The sequence below is a fragment of the Pungitius pungitius genome, chromosome 10, assembly GCF_949316345.1.
Source record: "Pungitius pungitius chromosome 10, fPunPun2.1, whole genome shotgun sequence".
Classification (NCBI taxonomy): Eukaryota; Metazoa; Chordata; class Actinopteri; order Perciformes; family Gasterosteidae; genus Pungitius; species Pungitius pungitius.
Window position 1 is genome coordinate 19914865 of NC_084909.1, and position 19762 is coordinate 19934626.

At 46.4% G+C, this 19762-nt stretch overlaps 2 protein-coding genes across 10 annotated transcripts in view; one reads left to right on the plus strand and one right to left on the minus strand.

Moving 5' to 3' along the window:
* obsl1b (obscurin like cytoskeletal adaptor 1b) overlaps positions 1–5514 on the minus strand; it is a 29206-nt gene extending 23692 nt beyond the window's left edge. For all 9 annotated transcript variants that reach the window (XM_037488420.2, XM_037488419.2, XM_062564924.1 and 6 more), the window contains exons 1-7: positions 5374–5514; positions 2976–4099; positions 2077–2346; positions 1384–1644; positions 967–1278; positions 595–861; positions 125–400 (exon numbers count right to left, since the gene is read on the minus strand). In XM_037488420.2, coding sequence (XP_037344317.2) covers positions 125–400; positions 595–861; positions 967–1278; positions 1384–1644; positions 2077–2346; positions 2976–3990 — 2401 coding nt within the window. In that variant the 5' untranslated portion in view covers positions 3991–4099; positions 5374–5514. The remainder of the gene's footprint in view (positions 1–124; positions 401–594; positions 862–966; positions 1279–1383; positions 1645–2076; positions 2347–2975; positions 4100–5373) is intronic.
* Positions 5515–9367: 3853 nt separating this feature from the next.
* col18a1a (collagen type XVIII alpha 1 chain a) overlaps positions 9368–19762 on the plus strand; it is a 52864-nt gene continuing 42469 nt past the window's right edge. The window contains exons 1-2 of the mRNA XM_037487735.2: positions 9368–9507; positions 9581–9654. Of these exons, the coding sequence (XP_037343632.2) occupies positions 9503–9507; positions 9581–9654 (79 nt within the window). The 5' untranslated portion in view covers positions 9368–9502. The remainder of the gene's footprint in view (positions 9508–9580; positions 9655–19762) is intronic.

The following is a 19762-nucleotide window of genomic DNA, read 5'->3' on the forward strand; positions in this document are numbered from 1 at the left end:
TAAACATGTTTTGGTAAAGCAGACTAATTGCATTTGCAGGTAAAAAAAACAAAGGGAGGGAAATTGGCAATGAAGATTAGGTTAGTGTAAGACAACAGAATTGTAAGAAACTCACTCCACTCACCCTCTACTTCCACATTGAACCGGATGACATCATCAATGGCATCACAGGAATACACTCCAGAGTGTGAGAACTCTGCAGATTGGATGACAATTCTTCTCATGGTGCCCTCTGATTGGATATGCAGACCCTCCAGGGTTTGTAATTCCACCCCATTCTTGTACCAGTGCACTGGAACCGCAGGGTCTGACAGCTCACAGTAGAGCACAATTGGGTTCCCTACTTCTACAAATTTGTTTCGATCCATTTCTGACATTGGTGAAAACTTGACAAGTGGAGCTGTAAATTAAAAAAGAAAAAGAAAACATTAAACACAATTGAGGCTTTATATCCATGTAAGACAGTTGAGAGATTCAATGTATTAGTGTCATTCTTCCCCTGTTGGTACCAAAAATAATGTCCACATTTGTCCACATTTGTTAAACCGACACACATTACATTACATGTCACATAATACACACACAAATACACACCTTGAATGTACAGTGCGGCAGAATCACGGATGCCATAGGCAATGAACGTGATCTCGGCTCCATTGTCTGTATCCCGAACTCCTCGAATGCGAAGAGATTGGTGTGTTCGTGACCTGCGTATGCAATAATGCTCGTCCTCCTGCAGCTGGGTACCGTTTAAAAACCATGTACCGATGACTGAAGCAGAGAGCTCAATAGAGAAGAGGGCGTCTTGCCCCTCGGGCACCAGGGCATCCTGTAACGGAGCTTGTATTCGGGCAACTGGAACTGGAAAAGAATCAGATTATATATCATTTGGCAAGCGATACCCTCAACCATGTTGAGATTTCATTAATCAGTAGCAAAGACATGTTATAATGAGGCAGAACCTACCCAAATGAACAGCTTTAGGGAACTCAACATTGTTGCTCTTTCCGTATTTGTTTAAACTGCAGATGCGGAATCGATAATCGGCTTCACATGGCACGCTGTCTCCAAGGATCTCCACAGAGGTTGCGGAGTCGGTGGTCAGACACTGTAGCCACTCCTGTGAGCCTGTGCCCACTTCCTGACGCTCAAGCACATATCCGGATGGAGGGTTCTTTCGGGTGTCTTGAGCAGGGGCCCACGAGAGAAGGGCAGCGTTAGCCCGCTCTGTGTTGATCTGCACACCCACCGGACAACTGGGAGGACAATGTCTGGCCGCTGAAACAAGAGAAACCCGTAAATGACCAGTTCCAAAAGTAAGTAATTACTCTCAATATAGTCTTTTATGTGCAAAGTCAATGGTCTAACTATGAGGCCCCCTACCTTTCACTCTAAGCTGAGATGAAGTTTTAGACCTGCCCACGAGGAAAGTCACAAGGCCAGAGTCTTGGGGCATCGTGTTGACAAAAACTAGGATGTGAGTTCGACCAAAGGACTTAAGGATGGTCTGATGCGTTTCCCGCAGCTCTATGGCGTCTTTGTACCAATGTATGTCCATTTCTTCTTTGTCCACTTCAACACAAAAGGCTGCATTTTCACCTTCCAATACGTCCACTTTTCTTGGAAGCTTTCGCAAAATTGTCCCTGCAAGGAAAGACTTTGAAAATGAGTGACTTTGCTTTGCAAAGCGAATGATCTCCCATGAGGAAAGTCCCATTTCTTTTTTCGCTACAATGCTTTTTAATTTAAACATTTCAATTTGTTGTTTTGGGGATTTAGAATCAACATTTTCAAAATTTCAAAAAAGGAAATAGAAACCTTAATTATCTTCCCATTTGTTGTTAATCTAAAAAAAGTAGCACATTGTAAGTTGGATCAACTTTGGTTTTGATCGTCCCCAACAAAAATTCGTCTTTTCTGAACAGTAACTCAACTTTGTATTTGTATGAACACATTGGTGTTCATAAAAAATATGTCAAATATATCAGTGCTCCCTTTTTCAGGGGGGCTGGGGTGCCCCCCTGTTCTAATGGTAATGGAAACACGGTATATAGTAAAAATGTGTTGTGGATTTACCTTTCACAGCTACCTCTGCTATGCTTCTGCCCCCATCGGGCATCTCGCAGAGGTAAATCCCATCATCGTCTACTCCGATGTCACGGATAGTTAGTCGTCGTTTTGTTCCCCACTCTTCCATTCCATATTTGGCCCCTGGCTGCAGTCGTCGGTCCTCCAGATACCATGTGATTGGAACGGAGTCTTCTGGAACTTCACACTCGAGGACAGCCAAATCCTGCTCCCACACTTCTAGATCAATGAGAGGCTGCTTGAACCGCACAGGCGGCTCTGGCACCAAATTGGAGGAAGGACACCAAGTTTAATTAACATACATTAGCAGTATCTTCAATTGAAGCAAACAAGAGGAGCAACATCATGAGACAGGTGACTCATATAGGAAAGGAATGAAAAGACACCTCAAGCCGATGAACTTTGCATCTTTGGATATTTCTCGGGTTAAATGTCTGATAACCAACACATTTTGTTGATCCTCCCGACCAGGGTTGGATTTATTGTAATGCATCTGGTAACTGATTACATTTGCAGCTCTCAAGCCTGATGACTTGTCAATTCATGACTTAGTTTAGATTAATTTCTTTTATCAATAATAATACAATTTATGTTTGACACGATTGTGGTATTTTAGGACCAGGGTACAACTTTTTAAGGTTTAATTTTGCCATCCCTGTCTGGCCTTACCCTGGTATATGATCTCACAGTACCTCTCACTGACATCATCCTAGATTTCTAGTTGGAAATCTGATCCATGGACAGGCCCTCACTCACTCCTTGGCTCGCTGCAGGAAGCCCTGCAGGCCTCAACTGAGTCCTCAATCCCACTCCAAATTGCAAACACATTTTATTCCCTTTTTACAAACTTCAAACTCTGAACACCACAAAAAATACTCTTGACTCACCCTTCACGGAGAGGTGTATGGCGCTGAGGGTTTGCCCCGCAGTGTTTGACGCAGCACAAACATAAACTCCATTATCCTTTTGCTTACAGTACAGTACTTTGAGTGTGAAGTATCCTTCTCTGTCCTCGTATAACAAGTAACGCCGTCCAGACAATATCAGCCGGCCATCTTTCCTCCAAAGGATTTCTGGTTTGGGTTTCCCGGTCACAAAGCAGCGGAATTTGGCATGTTTCCCCTCGGTCACTGCAAACATTTTCACTTTGGTAGACTTGGTCATGGTGTCATCTTTGAGCCGGTTCGGGACTTGCCTTCCACTCCTCTGCTTTCCCTGGTGGGCTTTCCAGTGGCCATTTGTGTAGCCATTACGATTGGCCTCATCCTCGTGTCCTGGGCCTGCATCAACCAGCAGCACAGCTCCCGCCAACGCTTCCCCAAACTCATTCCTGGCTTTGCATGTATACACGCCACCGTCTGGAGCACGAGTCTTAAAGATCTTGAGCTGGAACCATCCACCGTCCTGGAAGCCCACGCTGAAATGCGTGCTTTCAAATATTTCGTGGAGTTTCCTGCCGTCCTTTTCCCAGACTACATCTGGTCGTGGGTTTCCCCAGAGCTTGCAAGAGAAGACGGCATCGTCCCCACGACCGGCGCGAGTGGAAAGGGGCTTGATGAGGAACCGCGGCTTGTTTTCCTCTCTGACCTCCATCTCTTGTGCTTCGCCTTCTACCTTCAGGGTGGCCGCTGCGTATGTTTCCCCAATGCTGTTCTTCGCTTTGCATATGTACTGGCCACTGTCCTCTGTGGTCACAGCCGAAATGATGAGATTGTAAACATTACCATCCTCAAAGACCCTGTATCGTCCCTGTGGGTCGATCTTCTTGTTGTTTCGCTCCCAAATGACTGCTGGCCTCGGATCGCCACCAATTTGGCATTTTAGGACCGCGTCAGTTCCACTTTGCACCACCACAGGCCTTGGATAGGCAAAGAAACGTGGTGCGCCACCAAAGACATCCATTTCTGCTCTGGTGTTAGCCTCACTTCCCCTTAAACAGTCCAGGAGATTAATAAGTAGCAGTTATTCACTGGGGGAAGACCGTCCAATATGGCAGAAGCACTGCAAATGTCTAAAAAACAAAAAAATGACAAATTACTTTAATTAAAATCACTTGTGAGATAAAACTATATACATCTGTAAATCGTAAACTTTTTTTGCCAGATCATCATAAGTAATAACTACATATGTTATAAGATATACTATTTGGCCTTCCTGTCATAGGTGGGTACCCCTTGTATTTTGGAATGGACAAGCACGGCCTCGGCCTCCTCTGTGTGCATGCGTGTCATCACAAACGGATGGTATGATTATCAGGGCTAATTGAATTAGATCTGTCTGCATGAGAGAAAACACACAGGCTTGCAGTGAGAAGGGAGGCGGCCTCGTCCCATTGCAACGGCAGCCACAACACATAGCCAGCACAGCTGGTGCTGTATTTCAATGGGAAAGTGCTTAATATAGCGCGCCCTAAATAAAGACGTACGAGGGAGGGTGTGTCAGGTATCACAAAGAACGTACTGAAGCCTGCGTGCTCACACAAACAAAAATCCAAAATCACAGTCTGCCCACCGGAGACACCGTGCAGTTGAACTATGCTGAGAATGTGTCCCTGTTGAAATGAAGATGATTGTAACAGTGACATTCAATAATGGCTTCCCTAGCGAGCTCCGAGTGCAAAACAACATCAGTTAAGCGATCCTCAAATTTAGTTTGTACAACAGTTTGTATTTGTTTCTCTCCCGATGGACATGACGTTTGTAGTAGTAGAGTGTTGAGTGTTTCTGGTCTCAAACGTAATAGTGTTTCTAGGATTCCTTTTGAAGGATAGTTTTTACTGACACATTTAATCACAATATAGTCATAATAATATTTATTCTAAAGTACTCAAACGTACGCAATGGGAAACTGAACAATAGTGTATGGTATTTATTCACCCCCTTTCAAAGTATGATTCATCCTCATTCGAGATGCATGCTGACTAGAAAACAAAAGCCAACGTCTGATTATAGTTAAGATGAACATTTTAAGTAAAATCGATTTCATTTGAATACATGTAAAAGACAATGCTTAAGATGGAACTTGTAATTTACACTCCTCAGTAGATATGATCCGACTCAATATTAAAGGAAATATATTTTATATATCAATTCATTATATTATTTCATATAATTGTTGCACAACACATTGCAAGATGTTTTATTAACCCAGTCCTGACTGACACCTGCAATATTCCCTCCGGAGGTTTAATAAGCGGAGATTAACCCCTGTGTTTACTCGTCTGATTTAATTGGAATGACCTCTGCCCCCAGTGAAGCTGGGCTCCGTACCCCTCACATGACCTACCTCGCTTCAGTCGCGGGGAACGACCGTCAACATACATTCCGCGCCTGCAATCTCTCGTCGAAGGAAGAAGCAATGCCACCCGTCTCCTGAAGGCTCAGTGATGTCCCAGGCTGACTTCAGAGTCAGATACCTTGTGTCCTCAAAAGGTCCCACCTTCCACTCCAGTACATCTCCGTAGACCTTTGCCCGGTCGGAGGAACAGAAAACACCGCTTGACAACGTCAGAGTAGTCCCCCAATCTGTGCGTCGTTCAGCCCTCAGACACCCCGAGTGTCATTGTTCACGGAATACCGTTAAATGCTTTCGCAGCTGCTGCTGTCCCCTAAAAATACTGACTGCCTCGATGACAGCAGGGAAGATAAGTCCGGCACTTCCATTCACTTGCCAGCAGGGGCTAAAGATAGCAGGTGGCCAGCGCATTGCAGACTGCTTAGCTTACTTTAGGCTTTGCAATAAAAATCTAAAGGAGGAGAACAAGCTTCTAGTCCGAAAATATTTTAAAGATCTGCTTTATTAAATCTCTTCAATCCTAAATACAAGTTCCCAAGATGTTCACAAGTTATGCGGTGTGAAATCTAAACTGATACCAGTAAGCTTGCACACAACAAATATCCTTGTGCTCATTACACTATCTCACTTTTTAGTCTACAGCCTATTGGAGGGTTTCCCATCGACCCGCTTTGAGCACAGATATGTTATTTCACAGCCTTGTCAACCAGGATTCTTACTGAAATAGGATCAAAGGCCTCTCCATGTTGAAATATTGTTTTTTAAAATGAAAAACCAATATAATATTCTCAATTGTGTGTCTTTATCTTTTTAAATGATATTTTAAAATACATATTATTTACATGTATTGACTGTTTTTCAATCGTATTCATACCATACACGTATCCAGTAAGACACTGTTGGGCATCATAAATATTGGTGTATTTTGGGGTATTATATTTGTTTGTTAATTTTCACTATTCAGCAAAGATTTTGAACTGATCTGTATGTAAGACACCATAATGGTGTGCATTACACAGAGAAACCCTTAGAAGGCAGCTAATATGTAGCATATTATACACAAAGTGAAGTATTGATCTTACTGATGATGTAGGTGGGGGTCTGTTCTGAAAAGTGAAGTCAATGCAGAAGTCCCATACAATTGCATTCTCACTACTGACCAGCAGGGGGCCACACCTTCACTTACATAGAAAAACCAGTTTGTATAGAAGTCTATGAGAAAAAGACCCGTCTCCCTTCATTTATTCTCTCAGTAAACTGTGGAAATTAAGGTCTCAATCTATTTTCTTTTGGAGTAATAGCACTGTAACGATATACTTTATATATTGAAAATTACCCTATTTGATCATTCAGACTTTGGAGGGTTCTTTTTTTTAACTGTAGTCAATTAAGCAAACCACTTCTTTTTGATTTTAACCAATAAGTTAGATAACAGTGTCTTCTGTATTAGTTCATAGATCCTATTTTGCTTCTGTGCTTATCAGTATAGGACTTCATTGCATTTGACTTCCTTTCTCTTACACGAGCTGATATTTGTGCTGCGAGGGGTTGGCACGTGGCCCGTGGGTTCCAGTGCGTGAGCCTGTTGTGTGATTGTGAGACCTGGTCTCAGTGTGGGCTGCAGTGTCCCTTCAGCTGTTTAGTGGCTCTGCAACCCACTCCCCCTTCCCTGATCTCAGCTGTTGGCGGTAATCTGATATGAGTAAGACCCCCCGTAGCTTATTATGAAACACTTTGTGCCTACGACTAAGAAGCAACCTCAAAGGTCAGGACTCGCACATCCAGAGCGGATATTGAAGTTCAGATGTTTTCTCTTCGGTCAGAGGAGAACTTCACGGTTGAATGTGACATAAAAAACGAGCTCTCTTGTCATCTCTGGTTTGAGGCTCGCTTGTGGGAGGACTTTGGGTGACCTCAGAACAGAGTGGACGCTGAGCCCGTTATATAAGCAGTGTTGTAATATTAATCCTCTTGGACACTATGTCGAGTTGAGCATTTTGATCAGATGTATAAATATATTCCAAAATGATTGATAAATAAGCAAACAATTTACAAGCAAATCATTTTTGCATTTAAATACCCTTGATCATGTCCGTCGTTGCTCTGGTCCAGGATCAAAAAAGGAACAACACACTTAGCATGATTACAGCTGTGACCCTCATCAGGTGATAATTGAGGCTTTGTTTTCAGTTGGCACTACTTGTTACTCTGTTGAAGGAGTCCCGCCCTGCTCTCTGTGTAAGGTTACCCTGCAGCACAACATTTAACAGACAATTTTCTTTTCCCTGACATTGGAATGTGAGCAAAGCAGACATCCACAGAGGTGTGGACGTGTTCAGACAGTATCCTGAGCCTATGGATAGAGCCGCTAATACAGTCTAATACAGATTGCCAGAGGACTGAAGCTTGTTCCTTTGAAACACACATAACTAACTGGCACCTGTAGAGCAGCTACTATGAGCACCTGTGTCTTATAAATGCGTATAGAATAAAGACAAGTCCTCATTCTTGTCCTCGGCTTTCATTGCGCAGTGCTTATATTTAGCTGCATCCTCTTGTTGACTTTCCTTTTGGGTTTGGTGTATTTCACAAACAGCTTCACGTTCATAACATCTGTCAAAAAACGTTGAATATTTAACTGGCGCTGTTGTTTCTTCCGTCCTGCCTGCTGGACACAGACGAGGAGGAAAGAAGAAGCCCACAGAACACAATTAAGAGGGCAACAAGTGCTGTGATTGTGTCCAGAAGTAGATCCTTCCTCTGCGAGAGAAGAACACCGACTTCGCCCTCTGCTGGTCATCTTGTGTAAGGTCAACATGCAGGAGAGAGGGCGAAGGTGGAAGTGGGACTCACCTTTTAAAGCATCGTCACATCAAGTAGGACTTAGTATTGAGAGCATCGCCTCTTCTCATCTAAGCAGCTGCGTTCTTTTCACAAATATATGCCCCTTGTTTTATATCCTGATTCTGATAACATATTGTATGCCCTGCAACGTGGGCATTGTATTTAATAATTCAGCATGTGATGTGGTATCGATTTGGCCAGTATGGTCATGCATTGTAATAATAAATAATTTAATCTCTCTGTATAGAATAATCCACCTGTTTTTCTCTTTGTTTTTTCTGTTTATAGGAATAAATTAGTGAATTCCTCACCTCGATCTTACCTCCTAAGCAAAAATAAACCAAAGTAAATAAGCCTTCCCTGAACCTACATGCGGTCATTATCTCGTCAAGTCCGGTCTTGTGAGCCCACTGCAGCCTGAGAGAGGAGTGACAAAGTAAACTCTGCATGAATGACACAAGCGTTCCAGGTTTACACAGCTCATGCTGCCGTTTGTCATCTGTTCACATCCACTTCAGCTAATGAGAGTGGAGAGGCCTGACCTGAAAGGGTCAGATCACCCCCAAAATAAATATAGGTATATTGTTTTCCTCTAACCTCCAACCTGTGCTATTCATCAATCCTGATTGTTTCAGTGTGAGTTGCAGTTCTGGAGATATTGGCCCTCGCGGGGCCTTCCCTCCCATGTAATGGGACCATATGGCACTCAGCTGGAGCAGTGTATTGTACAGGAACCGTCACCCATCGCTCTTCCATGAAACCGCTCGCAGTATTTGGTTTGGACTGCGTTGAAGAACCGGGTCAGGAGATCTGGACAGAAACAACGCTGTTGAGCTTTTATAATGCATCGTTTTCAGAGCTTTGAGAACCACGACCAAAGTGCCATGTTTTTAGGGGGAAAACCGTCCCTCTAAACTCAGGTTTGTCAAGAAAGACAAAAAAATCGATCATACAAATTAGATTTTTTTTTTAAAATCATCACACATAAAAAAAAACTTACTATTATTACTAGTTGTATTATACCACTTGCGATAATGATTATATTTGGTATTCCAGCGTTGTAAAGCGTTCCCTTTTAGGACCTGGCGGACGTCCCTGATGGGGACTCCCGCAGGTCGCTTCTCCTCCTCTCCACCACGTCTCTCCTGCCTCCAGCAAGGCGCGCACTCCCCATCAGCTGTTCGCCGTGCGCGCACCGAGGAAGCTGCGCACGCGTTTCCTCCGGACGGTCCGCGTCGCCTTCTCCCGCTCGACCTCCGCGAAACAAGAGATCACCATGAGGTAGGAAACTTTCCCCGCGGCGCGTAACGTGGGCCGATGAAGTCGTGCCGCTGACCGCTTGGTGCCTCCGCAGGTGTTCCTCCGGCCCGGAGCGCCTTCTCTGCTGCGTCCTGGTTCTGCTCGGCTCGGCTGCAGCGCAACGGCCAGGTAGGAGCTAAATGCTGCAGGAATAGCAATGTGAGAAGAGACAAAAAAAGTGCTCACGGGTGTCCGTACTTTCTTTGGTAACTTTGTCCCAGTCGTCTCCGGTGCCTAATATCCGTTTGCTTCATCTTTTTATTTTTACATTTACATCCAGGGATTTGCAGTTTAAAGTAAAACACGGTCCTACAATGAGATTCCACAGAGCACATGTTTGGAAGGCTGCTGGAAATGATCAACCCAATGTAGTGTAACCCTTTAGGAAAAAGGCACTCGTTCCTCATGGTGCCTTGTTAAGCGCGCCGTTGGCTCACCGCTGTCTCTTTTGTGCTCGGACTGCATGTGTCTTTCACTTTTTATCCCAACAGTCACTACCAGGCTGAGACAAAGCCTGGGAGATAGATATCTGTGATTCAGAGATAAAAAAAAAGAAGTTCAGAGAAGATCAAAGAGGCTTTGAGACTCTCAAGTCCAAAGTCTGCAAAGTGCTCCCAAGGCTCCAACCCTTCCCCGTGTGCTGTGTGTCTAAACCCTGAACAATGTACGTTCCTGTGAGTCACGGCCTATGAGCACAATACTGAGCTGTATCTGCCCAGCTGTTTGAACCACACTGATGTTAATGTAGTAAATGTTGAGCTGATGATCTGTGCTGCGGTCAGACGATGGGGGGGGGGGGGGGGGCACTGATTAATATTTGATTGGCTGTGATCGCTGGTAGGTTCTAGGCAGTGTTTTACGGGCTTTGAGGGACCCGACCCATCCAGTAGCCACTTTTTCATTCTCCGTCTTTCACTTCAGTGAAAACACCTCAAAAGCACCCCGAAAAAAGGGGGTCAAACGGATTCCAGTGTGACATTTCCACAGGAATGCCGTGTGTGTGTGTGTGTGTGTGTGTGTGTGTGTGTGTGTGTGTGTGTGTGTCCAGGTTGAAAGGACCTGCCACTCCGTCTGAAGAGCGATGCCTTTGGCTGCCTGCGACATGGTTGAATTAGGTCTGATTCATTCCCAGTCCTTGGCTGGGTCAGGAATCCCTATTGTCATGTGATCTTTGACATGCACCCAGCGTGGTTTTGGCTGATGGGGGAGCTGATGGGGGGGGGGAGGGGAACGGCTGTAGGGGGACACCCCGCCGTGCCATTTAATGGCTGAATTAGATGCCACGTTGGAAATCACAGTTGGCGCGAGGTTCTCTTCTTCTTCTCAGAGCAGAGGACCTGAGGGCCCGTTCCACATATGAGGTCAATGAGAGGCTTTCAGAGAGCAGAACCACCACATGCTTCACCTGCTTCAGAAGATAGAGATTTCCTTCAGCATAACATCCCTATTAACAGTTCTAGTTAGTGCGCTAGTGCGGCGGAAGACGTTCGACAGACATGCAGCGACCCGTCGTGTAACGTCACGTCTGCTTCCACATCTCAGATGGGCCCCGAAGAATCATCATCTGAACTCGTTCATTCTCCGCTGCAGCAGCGCTAACTTTAAAGTTCACTCCTTGTGGAACCCCATCACGGGAAGGATTATCAGTGGAAATGGAGACTCTTTTTTTATAAGACTGACAGGGAATCTTTGGGCATGTAATTGAAACTTGGAACATTCTACACATTAAAACACACAGCACTGAGTCAATATGAACCAACAACCTTTGCATAGACAGACACCGTTTTAGCTTTTCTAAAAGTATGTGGACAATTTACAATGTTTCACAGTGGAGGCCATGAAGGTCCACAGAATTACTGAAAGGACGTAGCCGTGGTAAACTCCTGATCTGCTGTTTTTATCCCCCCCCCCCCCCCCCAGGAATAAAACAGCGTCCTGTGGGGAGCAGCTATTAGAGCGGAGCCCCCTTTAGGATCAGTGTTACTCTCACGTGGAATAAATGGAGCGACTGTGCGCGGCTTCGTCTGACTCAGTGAACCTTGTGATGTCTAATCCCTGGATTTTCTAGTCGGTAAACCTACTTATTCATGATGGACGTCTCTGGAGGTGCCCTCACATGGAGGCTCCGGAGCGCCGCCGCCGGGTCGCGTCGCGTCGGTTAAACCTTCTCTGGTTCTTTGGATAGAGGTGGTTTTTGTACGTCCCTTCCCTCGATCTTTTAAAAAAAAGAAATAGATTTTTTGTTGTTGTTGAAGTTTGACGTACGAGATTGACGCCTCCTGTATTCATTCGTGCCCTCGTCTCACTCTTGTCTGCCACTCACCAGCCCTCTGCTGATCCTTCCATTTGAACCCTCACACACTCCAGTAATGGACTCTAGCGGCCTTTTAAAATCCCATTTGAGCCTTCGCTGTAAAAACAGCGGAGACCCCATCTGTAGCGACGCCCATAAAATCTGTCACAACAATGTTTACAAGGTCATTTCGAACCGGCCTCTTCAAACTCACACAGCGGAACAGGACCACACTCTAAGGGAGCACAGCTGGTTAAGGGCTGGGACACACACACACACACACACCAGAAATGTGTGTTTTCACGAGAATCACTTACTACGAAGACTGAAATAGGAAATGTAGACATGGTACAGTTTACTTCAATGTGGATGTGTTTTTATAAGAAAACCTCGGTGGTCGCGTCCTGCTTCGATTGCTTCATTCGGCCCATCTGGAGCCTGCAGTGAAGCCGACGAGTTGTGTATCTGTGCTGCAGCTTGAGAGGGTTTTCTTAATCAGGCTGCGCGTACACAACGGAAGCACCAAGGTCCCACGGACGCTGGTATAATGTAGACCAGTCCACTGAAGGAGATACCATCTCAAATTCTTTGGATTCAACAAAGGATTATCGTCGTAGATCATCTTATCTAAACGCACCCGACGACACACACACACACGCACACACACACCTGCACACACACACACACGCACACACGCACACACACACCTGCACACACACGCCAACCAATGGAAAAGGCATTCGTCATAGTGAAGTGAGCCTCTGCCTGCTGGATTCATTTCAAGTCACGTGGCCTGTTGCACAGTATGAACGACTGAAAAGTTGTTATTTGTTTTGCCACAACCTGAATATACACAACTTTTCATATTCAGGGTTGTTGTTGTTTTTTTTAAATATAATTCTGAAGCTGATGTCTATATATGTGGTGCATCTATCCCAGGTTTGTACCTGGGGATTAAGTCGTGTGAATGTTGCTGATGTGACAAATACACTAAATGGAATAAAGACGAGTCACGGTCCAAACAGTGACTCGGCGATGTAATGGCAGCAGTTTGTGTGATCCCAGCGTGCCTCTCGCTGAGGAGCCTCCTTCTGAACGCAGCTGCCAGCTGTTATTTGCATTTTTATGTGCTCCCCACCGCTCATCAGCTTCAGGTGCGCTCGCCCGCCGTCCCTGATGTTGACGGGCGGCAAAACACAGAGGTGCGCCGTAATTGCTGCCTGTGATCCAAAGAGAGGAGGATTTGTAGGGCCGCTTGTTTTCTACACCCAGCCATCTCCAGCACTAATGGCACACTCAGTGCCCTCTTACCTTCTTCCTGCTCTGCGGTCGGAACCCTCACTTACCCGCCGCACAGTTAGTGCGAGGCGTGACGCTCTGCAAATAACAGGGCTCCACTGTATATATGCAGGGTCTGTTTTCAGGATCTGAACCCACAGAGGGAAAATAGAAAAAAAGCTTATGTGTTACCGACAAAAGTAAAAGCGAGCCGTGTCCGCCTCGCCGTATTCGGAGATGCTTTCGAAACATTTCTATTCCGTCTGACCAGACACCTCATGCAGCGAGACAGCTTTTGCCTCTCCGTGTGCAGATGTGAATTCCATCAGCGTCGTTGCAGGAGACCTCGTAGGCCGCAGCATGTCAGAGCAGGCTACCGAGCCCAAAACCCCCCCCCCCAACAAGCCAGAATGAAATACGGTGGATGAGCACGCCAGCTGCTGCCCTCCTGTAGCGTGGAGACGCGTGTCCATGTGGGGGCTGGCAGGCCGGCTCCCGCTGCCCGTGGGCTGTGGCCTGGGTGAACGCTGGTTGCCATGGTCACCAGGTGCAGATTTTCTTTTCCACCACAAAGCCATATTTGGCTCAAGCAAAGGAAACCAGATCCTTCTACCTGGCACTCCCCCGCGCCCTCCCCCCCCCCGCCCCCGTCACCAGCGCGAGGGAGTGTTCACTTGTCCTCACTGACAGTCCGCTGAACACAAGGAGGCATGAAACTAGAGACCCCCCCCACCCCCCCCCCACCCATTTACCTTCTCCCGTCCAAAGAAATCTATACCATAAGCTTTTCAGTCTCCGTGAACTAGGGCTGATTCAGACAATAGACCCCCCCCGCCCCCCGGCTGACATTATTTTAAAGGCACTTTTTAGAGCCAGACTTAAAATAAGCACATTTGAAGATGTGAACACTGTTAATACAAGCAACAGCTACCACCCAATGGGGTTTTTTTAATGAATGAATAGACCATTGAGCATCTATGAGGCCCCTCTGGGGGGGGCGGGGGGGATGCCATTGTGCGTTTGGACCCTCACTCGGTGGTTATATCCCTCTTTTTCCCTCTCCACGTCTTCTTATCTCCTGATTGACTCTCGTGACGTTCAGGCTGCTTTTCAGGGCATCCTGGAATTTCGCTCATTCACCCGTCCTTCAGGAGCTGCCATTCCTGTAGGCACTCCTCTTTTCACCCCCTCACCAATCGCACACCATGGGGGTGTGAACCGAGGACAATCCCATGGGACGGAGAGATTACCATCAAGCCCAGAGCTCCTGTGACAAAAGGGGGATTTGCCGAGTCCTGTACCTCTGTCCTCCACTGTGGGGGGGGGGGGGGACTTCCCGGAAGTAGGACTTTGGGCCTGGTTTGGGATCTGACAACATGGCCTGTCTTCACTGGACCTGTCCCAAACTGAGTAGTGGACTTTCCACTCTGATGGAATCTCGGGTTGTGGAATAATATATATTCCGTTGACCAGTTTACTAAAAGTCAATATTACTAAAGCATCAACTTGTAGCTTTAGTCATGAGATTATTACTGGGAGTGTGCTGAAATAAATCTGTAGCGGCTTCTAGACTTTTCTCTCATCTTAAATATAAGCAAATATTGGATATTCTGACTTCTCAGAATCAAACCTCTAAAGTTTTAAAGTGAAACCAAACGGGTGGTGAAAATGGTGGGAAACCACGAGTGCATCATGATGGATGAAAAGGAATCAGTGAATCAAGCTGTCAAACAACTGAAGTGGCCTAAAAGTCCAATATTTCTTATATGTGAGTGCCTTAACGTTGTGTCAGTACTTCACAGTAAAGGCACTTTGTTCAGGCTCCATGTGCCGGGCTTGGATCTTTGCAAAGTGAATGCCTCCGTCGCCCGTAACCTGGAAGCTGCTAATTGTTGTGTGAATCATGAGCTCTGAGACAATGGAGGGTGGCCTCCATTCACTCGCCTGTTGTCCTGGGCCAGGTGGCACAGCGCCATCCATTGAGAGGTTCTGGAGAGGAGGACCATAGGGCAACCAGGGACAACGTTAAACATTTAGATGTCCAGTGAAAGATGTGAACGGCGGCTCCTCTTCTGACACGGAGGTGGTCAGATCCCCCCCCCCCCCTCGCTGGTCACCTGACTGACTGAAACGTGCCAGCAACTCAGTCAGCTCAAGTCCAGTTTATAACCGTGTGATTGTTGCGTGGTAATAGACACGGTGGTGTTTACACTGTGTAAAGTCTTCAGAAAAGAAGGAAAGACTGCAGGACGATGATGTCACACACTGCATCGCGGTGAAGGTGTCCGGGCGGCGACATTGGGATTGAGTGGACGGACCTTCTCTCACATCTGCATCATTTCTTCTAAACCAACAGCATGTTTAGGAGGTGTATCAGCAGCCATCGTTCAGACAGAACAGGTCCAATTAGAATCAACAAGTCTCAACACGGGCCATACAATGGCTTACCTTTAGCTCGTGTGATAGTAACATATAATTACATATTTTTTTATAGGCTCATAACTATACAGATTGTTTAAAGGGGAATGACCCTGAGCACATGCTGTGTGTACACAACCGGTTGTTATTGCTCTGACAACATCTTTACATCCTTTGTAATACTATGTCTGTCTGTCTGTCTGTCTGTCTGTCTGTCTGTCTGTCTGTCTGTCTGTCTGTCTGTCTGTCTGTCTGTCTGTCTGTCTGTCTGTCTGTCTGTCTGTCTGTCTGTCTGTCTGTCTGTCTGTCTGTCTGTCTGTCTGTCTGTCTGTCTGTCTGTCTGTCTGTCTGTCTGTCTGTCTGTCTGTCTGTCTGTCTGTCTGTCTGTCTGTCTGTCTGTCTGTCTGTCTGTCTGTCTGTCTGTCTGTCTGTCTGTCTGTCTGTCTGTCTGTCTGTCTGTCTGTCTGTCTGTCTGTCTGTCTGTCTGTCTGTCTGTCTGTCTGTCTGTCTGTCTGTCTGTCTGTCTGTCTGTCTGTCTGTCTGTCTGTCTGTCTGTCTGTCTGTCTGTCTGTCTGTCTGTCTGTCTGTCTGTCTGTCTGTCTGTCTGTCTGTCTGTCTGTCTGTCTGTCTGTCTGTCTGTCTGTCTGTCTGTCTGTCTGTCTGTCTGTCTGTCTGTCTGTCTGTCTGTCTGTCTGTCTGTCTGTCTGTCTGTCTGTCTGTCTGTCTGTCTGTCTGTCTGTCTGTCTGTCTGTCTGTCTGTCTGTCTGTCTGTCTGTCTGTCTGTCTGTCTGTCTGTCTGTCTGTCTGTCTGTCTGTCTGTCTGTCTGTCTGTCTGTCTGTCTGTCTGTCTGTCTGTCTGTCTGTCTGTCTGTCTGTCTGTCTGTCTGTCTGTCTGTCTGTCTGTCTGTCTGTCTGTCTGTCTGTCTGTCTGTCTGTCTGTCTGTCTGTCTGTCTGTCTGTCTGTCTGTCTGTCTGTCTGTCTGTCTGTCTGTCTGTCTGTCTGTCTGTCTGTCTGTCTGTCTGTCTGTCTGTCTGTCTGTCTGTCTGTCTGTCTGTCTGTCTGTCTGTCTGTCTGTCTGTCTGTCTGTCTGTCTGTCTGTCTGTCTGTCTGTCTGTCTGTCTGTCTGTCTGTCTGTCTGTCTGTCTGTCTGTCTGTCTGTCTGTCTGTCTGTCTGTCTGTCTGTCTGTCTGTCTGTCTGTCTGTCTGTCTGTCTGTCTGTCTGTCTGTCTGTCTGTCTGTCTGTCTGTCTGTCTGTCTGTCTGTCTGTCTGTCTGTCTGTCTGTCTGTCTGTCTGTCTGTCTGTCTGTCTGTCTGTCTGTCTGTCTGTCTGTCTGTCTGTCTGTCTGTCTGTCTGTCTGTCTGTCTGTCTGTCTGTCTGTCTGTCTGTCTGTCTGTCTGTCTGTCTGTCTGTCTGTCTGTCTGTCTGTCTGTCTGTCTGTCTGTCTGTCTGTCTGTCTGTCTGTCTGTCTGTCTGTCTGTCTGTCTGTCTGTCTGTCTGTCTGTCTGTCTGTCTGTCTGTCTGTCTGTCTGTCTGTCTGTCTGTCTGTCTGTCTGTCTCAGAGGAAACATATTAATGTTTATCCAGGTAGATCTTCTGAAAGCATAAAAGATTAAAGTTGTTACTTGATTCCTTTACTTTATATACTATACTTATATATACCGTACTTTATATAACGCAAACAAAAAAAGACTACAGCATCAGGCCCACTGGTTCCCAGTACACACACACACACACACACACACCATGCAGCAGACGGACAGGAAATAACCAACAAAGAGTCTGTGTATGGAAACAGTACACGACCCAACCGGACCTGGGTCTGGACCCCTACAGCAGGCACACGCTCGCCTCGGGCCTTGGTGGCTTTGGTGCTTCTTTTCACTCAGTCTCTTGTTTCCTCCCTTCATCTCTTTCTCTCTTAGTGAAACTCTGAAAGCGTGAAAAGGGCACTGCTCTATGAATGCCCCCCCCCGGCTGGGAATGACAAGATCTGTGGTTTGGCACATTATTTAAAGATGAGATCACCGGGTGACGGGTTGTATTTTAGAATCCATTCTCCAACCCTCGTTCATATTTTGATCTCTAACTGAGTCACTTTGTGTGTCTGCATTCGGCCCTGAAACCACTCACTTCCTGTTGCTCGCCTCCCAGAGCTCTACCAGTGTGTAACATGTGCACACCGAGGGGCGAGAGGATCCTGCCGCTTGTGTTGGTTACACATTTGGCGAAACACAATCTGCTTGGCCATATCGATCCAAATACCTCTTCAGCCTGTTCACCGAGTTCACTCGTTTTACATCAAGTTGGTGCACCAGCTCAATAAGCCCCATCACGCGGATTATAACATGCTCAGATTAAGCTGAAACAGAGGAAGAGCTTGACCTGTGGGTTTTAGCTGAAGGGCCCAGTGGGGGGGAACAACGCGCCGCTGGCACCCTGGACCCTCGTCTGGCCCGGACTAATTGAGGGCCCCGATATTGTCTTGTCGATGAAAGCCCTCTCTGTCCCACTCACTTCTCCTCATCTACTGTACCCCCCCCCCCCTGCGGCATAACGTCATCCCCCTGCAGCCTTTGTCACTGTTCATTACAGGGGATTAAAGTGTCAGCTGAAGGTGAAGTATGAGCCGGCGTTATTCACTGACTGTGCGATAGAAGGTGTTGTGCCCCCCCCCCCCGCCCCCCCTCAACAGCCCTCTTCCTCATGAGACTTTGCCTTTTTGGGACTTGGATCGGATCGTCGGAGTCAAAGTTTGTGCTTCCCTTTAAGATCAGTGGTTTAGACGTGATTGGTGCTCTGAAGCCAAGTAACGAGGGTTAGGACTAAAGAAACGGGGTCAAAGGTCGCAAAGGGGCCGAAGGTTTACGGGAAATTTTGAAAAAAAAAGTGCCTTCACACTACAGCAGGGCCGTTAATTCCCATTAATTCCCGTGGAAAACTTGGAATATTCCTTGGAATATTGCAACCCCAGTGGTGATCCTGACTTTAAGCGCTGACTCGGTGTCCGTCCTCTTGGTGCCGGGTGGGTAAGTGTCGGAGCACACGTCCCCGGCTTTTATTTGCTTTCCTTTCATTGTCCTCTCTGTGGAATTCGTCTCAGTCTGCTTTTAATGTCAAGGGTCCGCGCCCATGATTCCCTCCCATGCAAAGAGGAAGCCTTGTGACGGAGAAGAAGGACCTTTCATGGTTGGATTTACTGTCAAAGTGTCGATCTGCATTGACACGTCCTTGGAGTGCCGTGCAAAAGCTGGACTCGACACTTGAGTGAGGCCCGGCGCTTTCAGAGAAGCGGCATGGAGACAAAGACGGGAACACACTGATTTAACAGTCTGCTCCTTGCACAACACACAAATGAGATCTGCGCGCACATTCTTTCCACTTGAAGCCCACGTCCTTCGTGGAGCATGTTTTTTATGCTGATGCATTCAGGAGCTGAAGGGAAAGTCATTTTTCACTGATAGGCTGTGCATTTACATTCTCACCTTTGGCAGCATTTCTATCTGCTTGGTTCACCTGTGGGGGCAGGTAGAATGTGTGCATTCATGAGGATATGAGGATATAATGGGCTGTGGACATAGATAGCGAGGGCATACCGTATATGATTAACATAAGGGTCTGTTTTCAAAGCTTTCATTTACATTTCCAGAGAGCATCTTGTCTAAGAAGCTCACCGGGAAGGGTTTCCTTATAATTACAACTTTTCAAAGCTTTAAGACTGTAATATACTGTAATCTAAACTAGACAGTGTCAAAAAAACTTTTTTCCATACTGTGAGTGGAGGAAACCAGAGTTTGTGGGCCAGAAAAGGGTTATAATATGATAAAAATGAGGATGATCAATCAAAGACAGCATCAAGGAACGATAACGTCAGCATCCGCCAAGCAAAGCAAGGTGCCACTGTGAAACCAGTGAGAACTGTTCTCATCACATGCCTCCACTGTACATGTGGGAATCTTCCCCACCGACTCTGATCCGATCACTGAATGGTTGTTGATTATTAATGGACTATCAGACCAAGGCATTCAAGGTCTGAGGAAACACCTTTCAAGATAAACCCCAGTGTGCAAACACTGTTGTTTTTTTGAGAGCAGCCCGTGGACTCGGGGAACCGACGTCTCGGCACAGGCCCAGACTTGGCCTTCATAATTTGTAGCTAATGATCCAGGCTTCTTTCGGAGACCTTTGATGTTTGAGTTCTTGAATGTAGTCATTCAGGGTGATGAAAACTAACCTACTCCAGCCATCC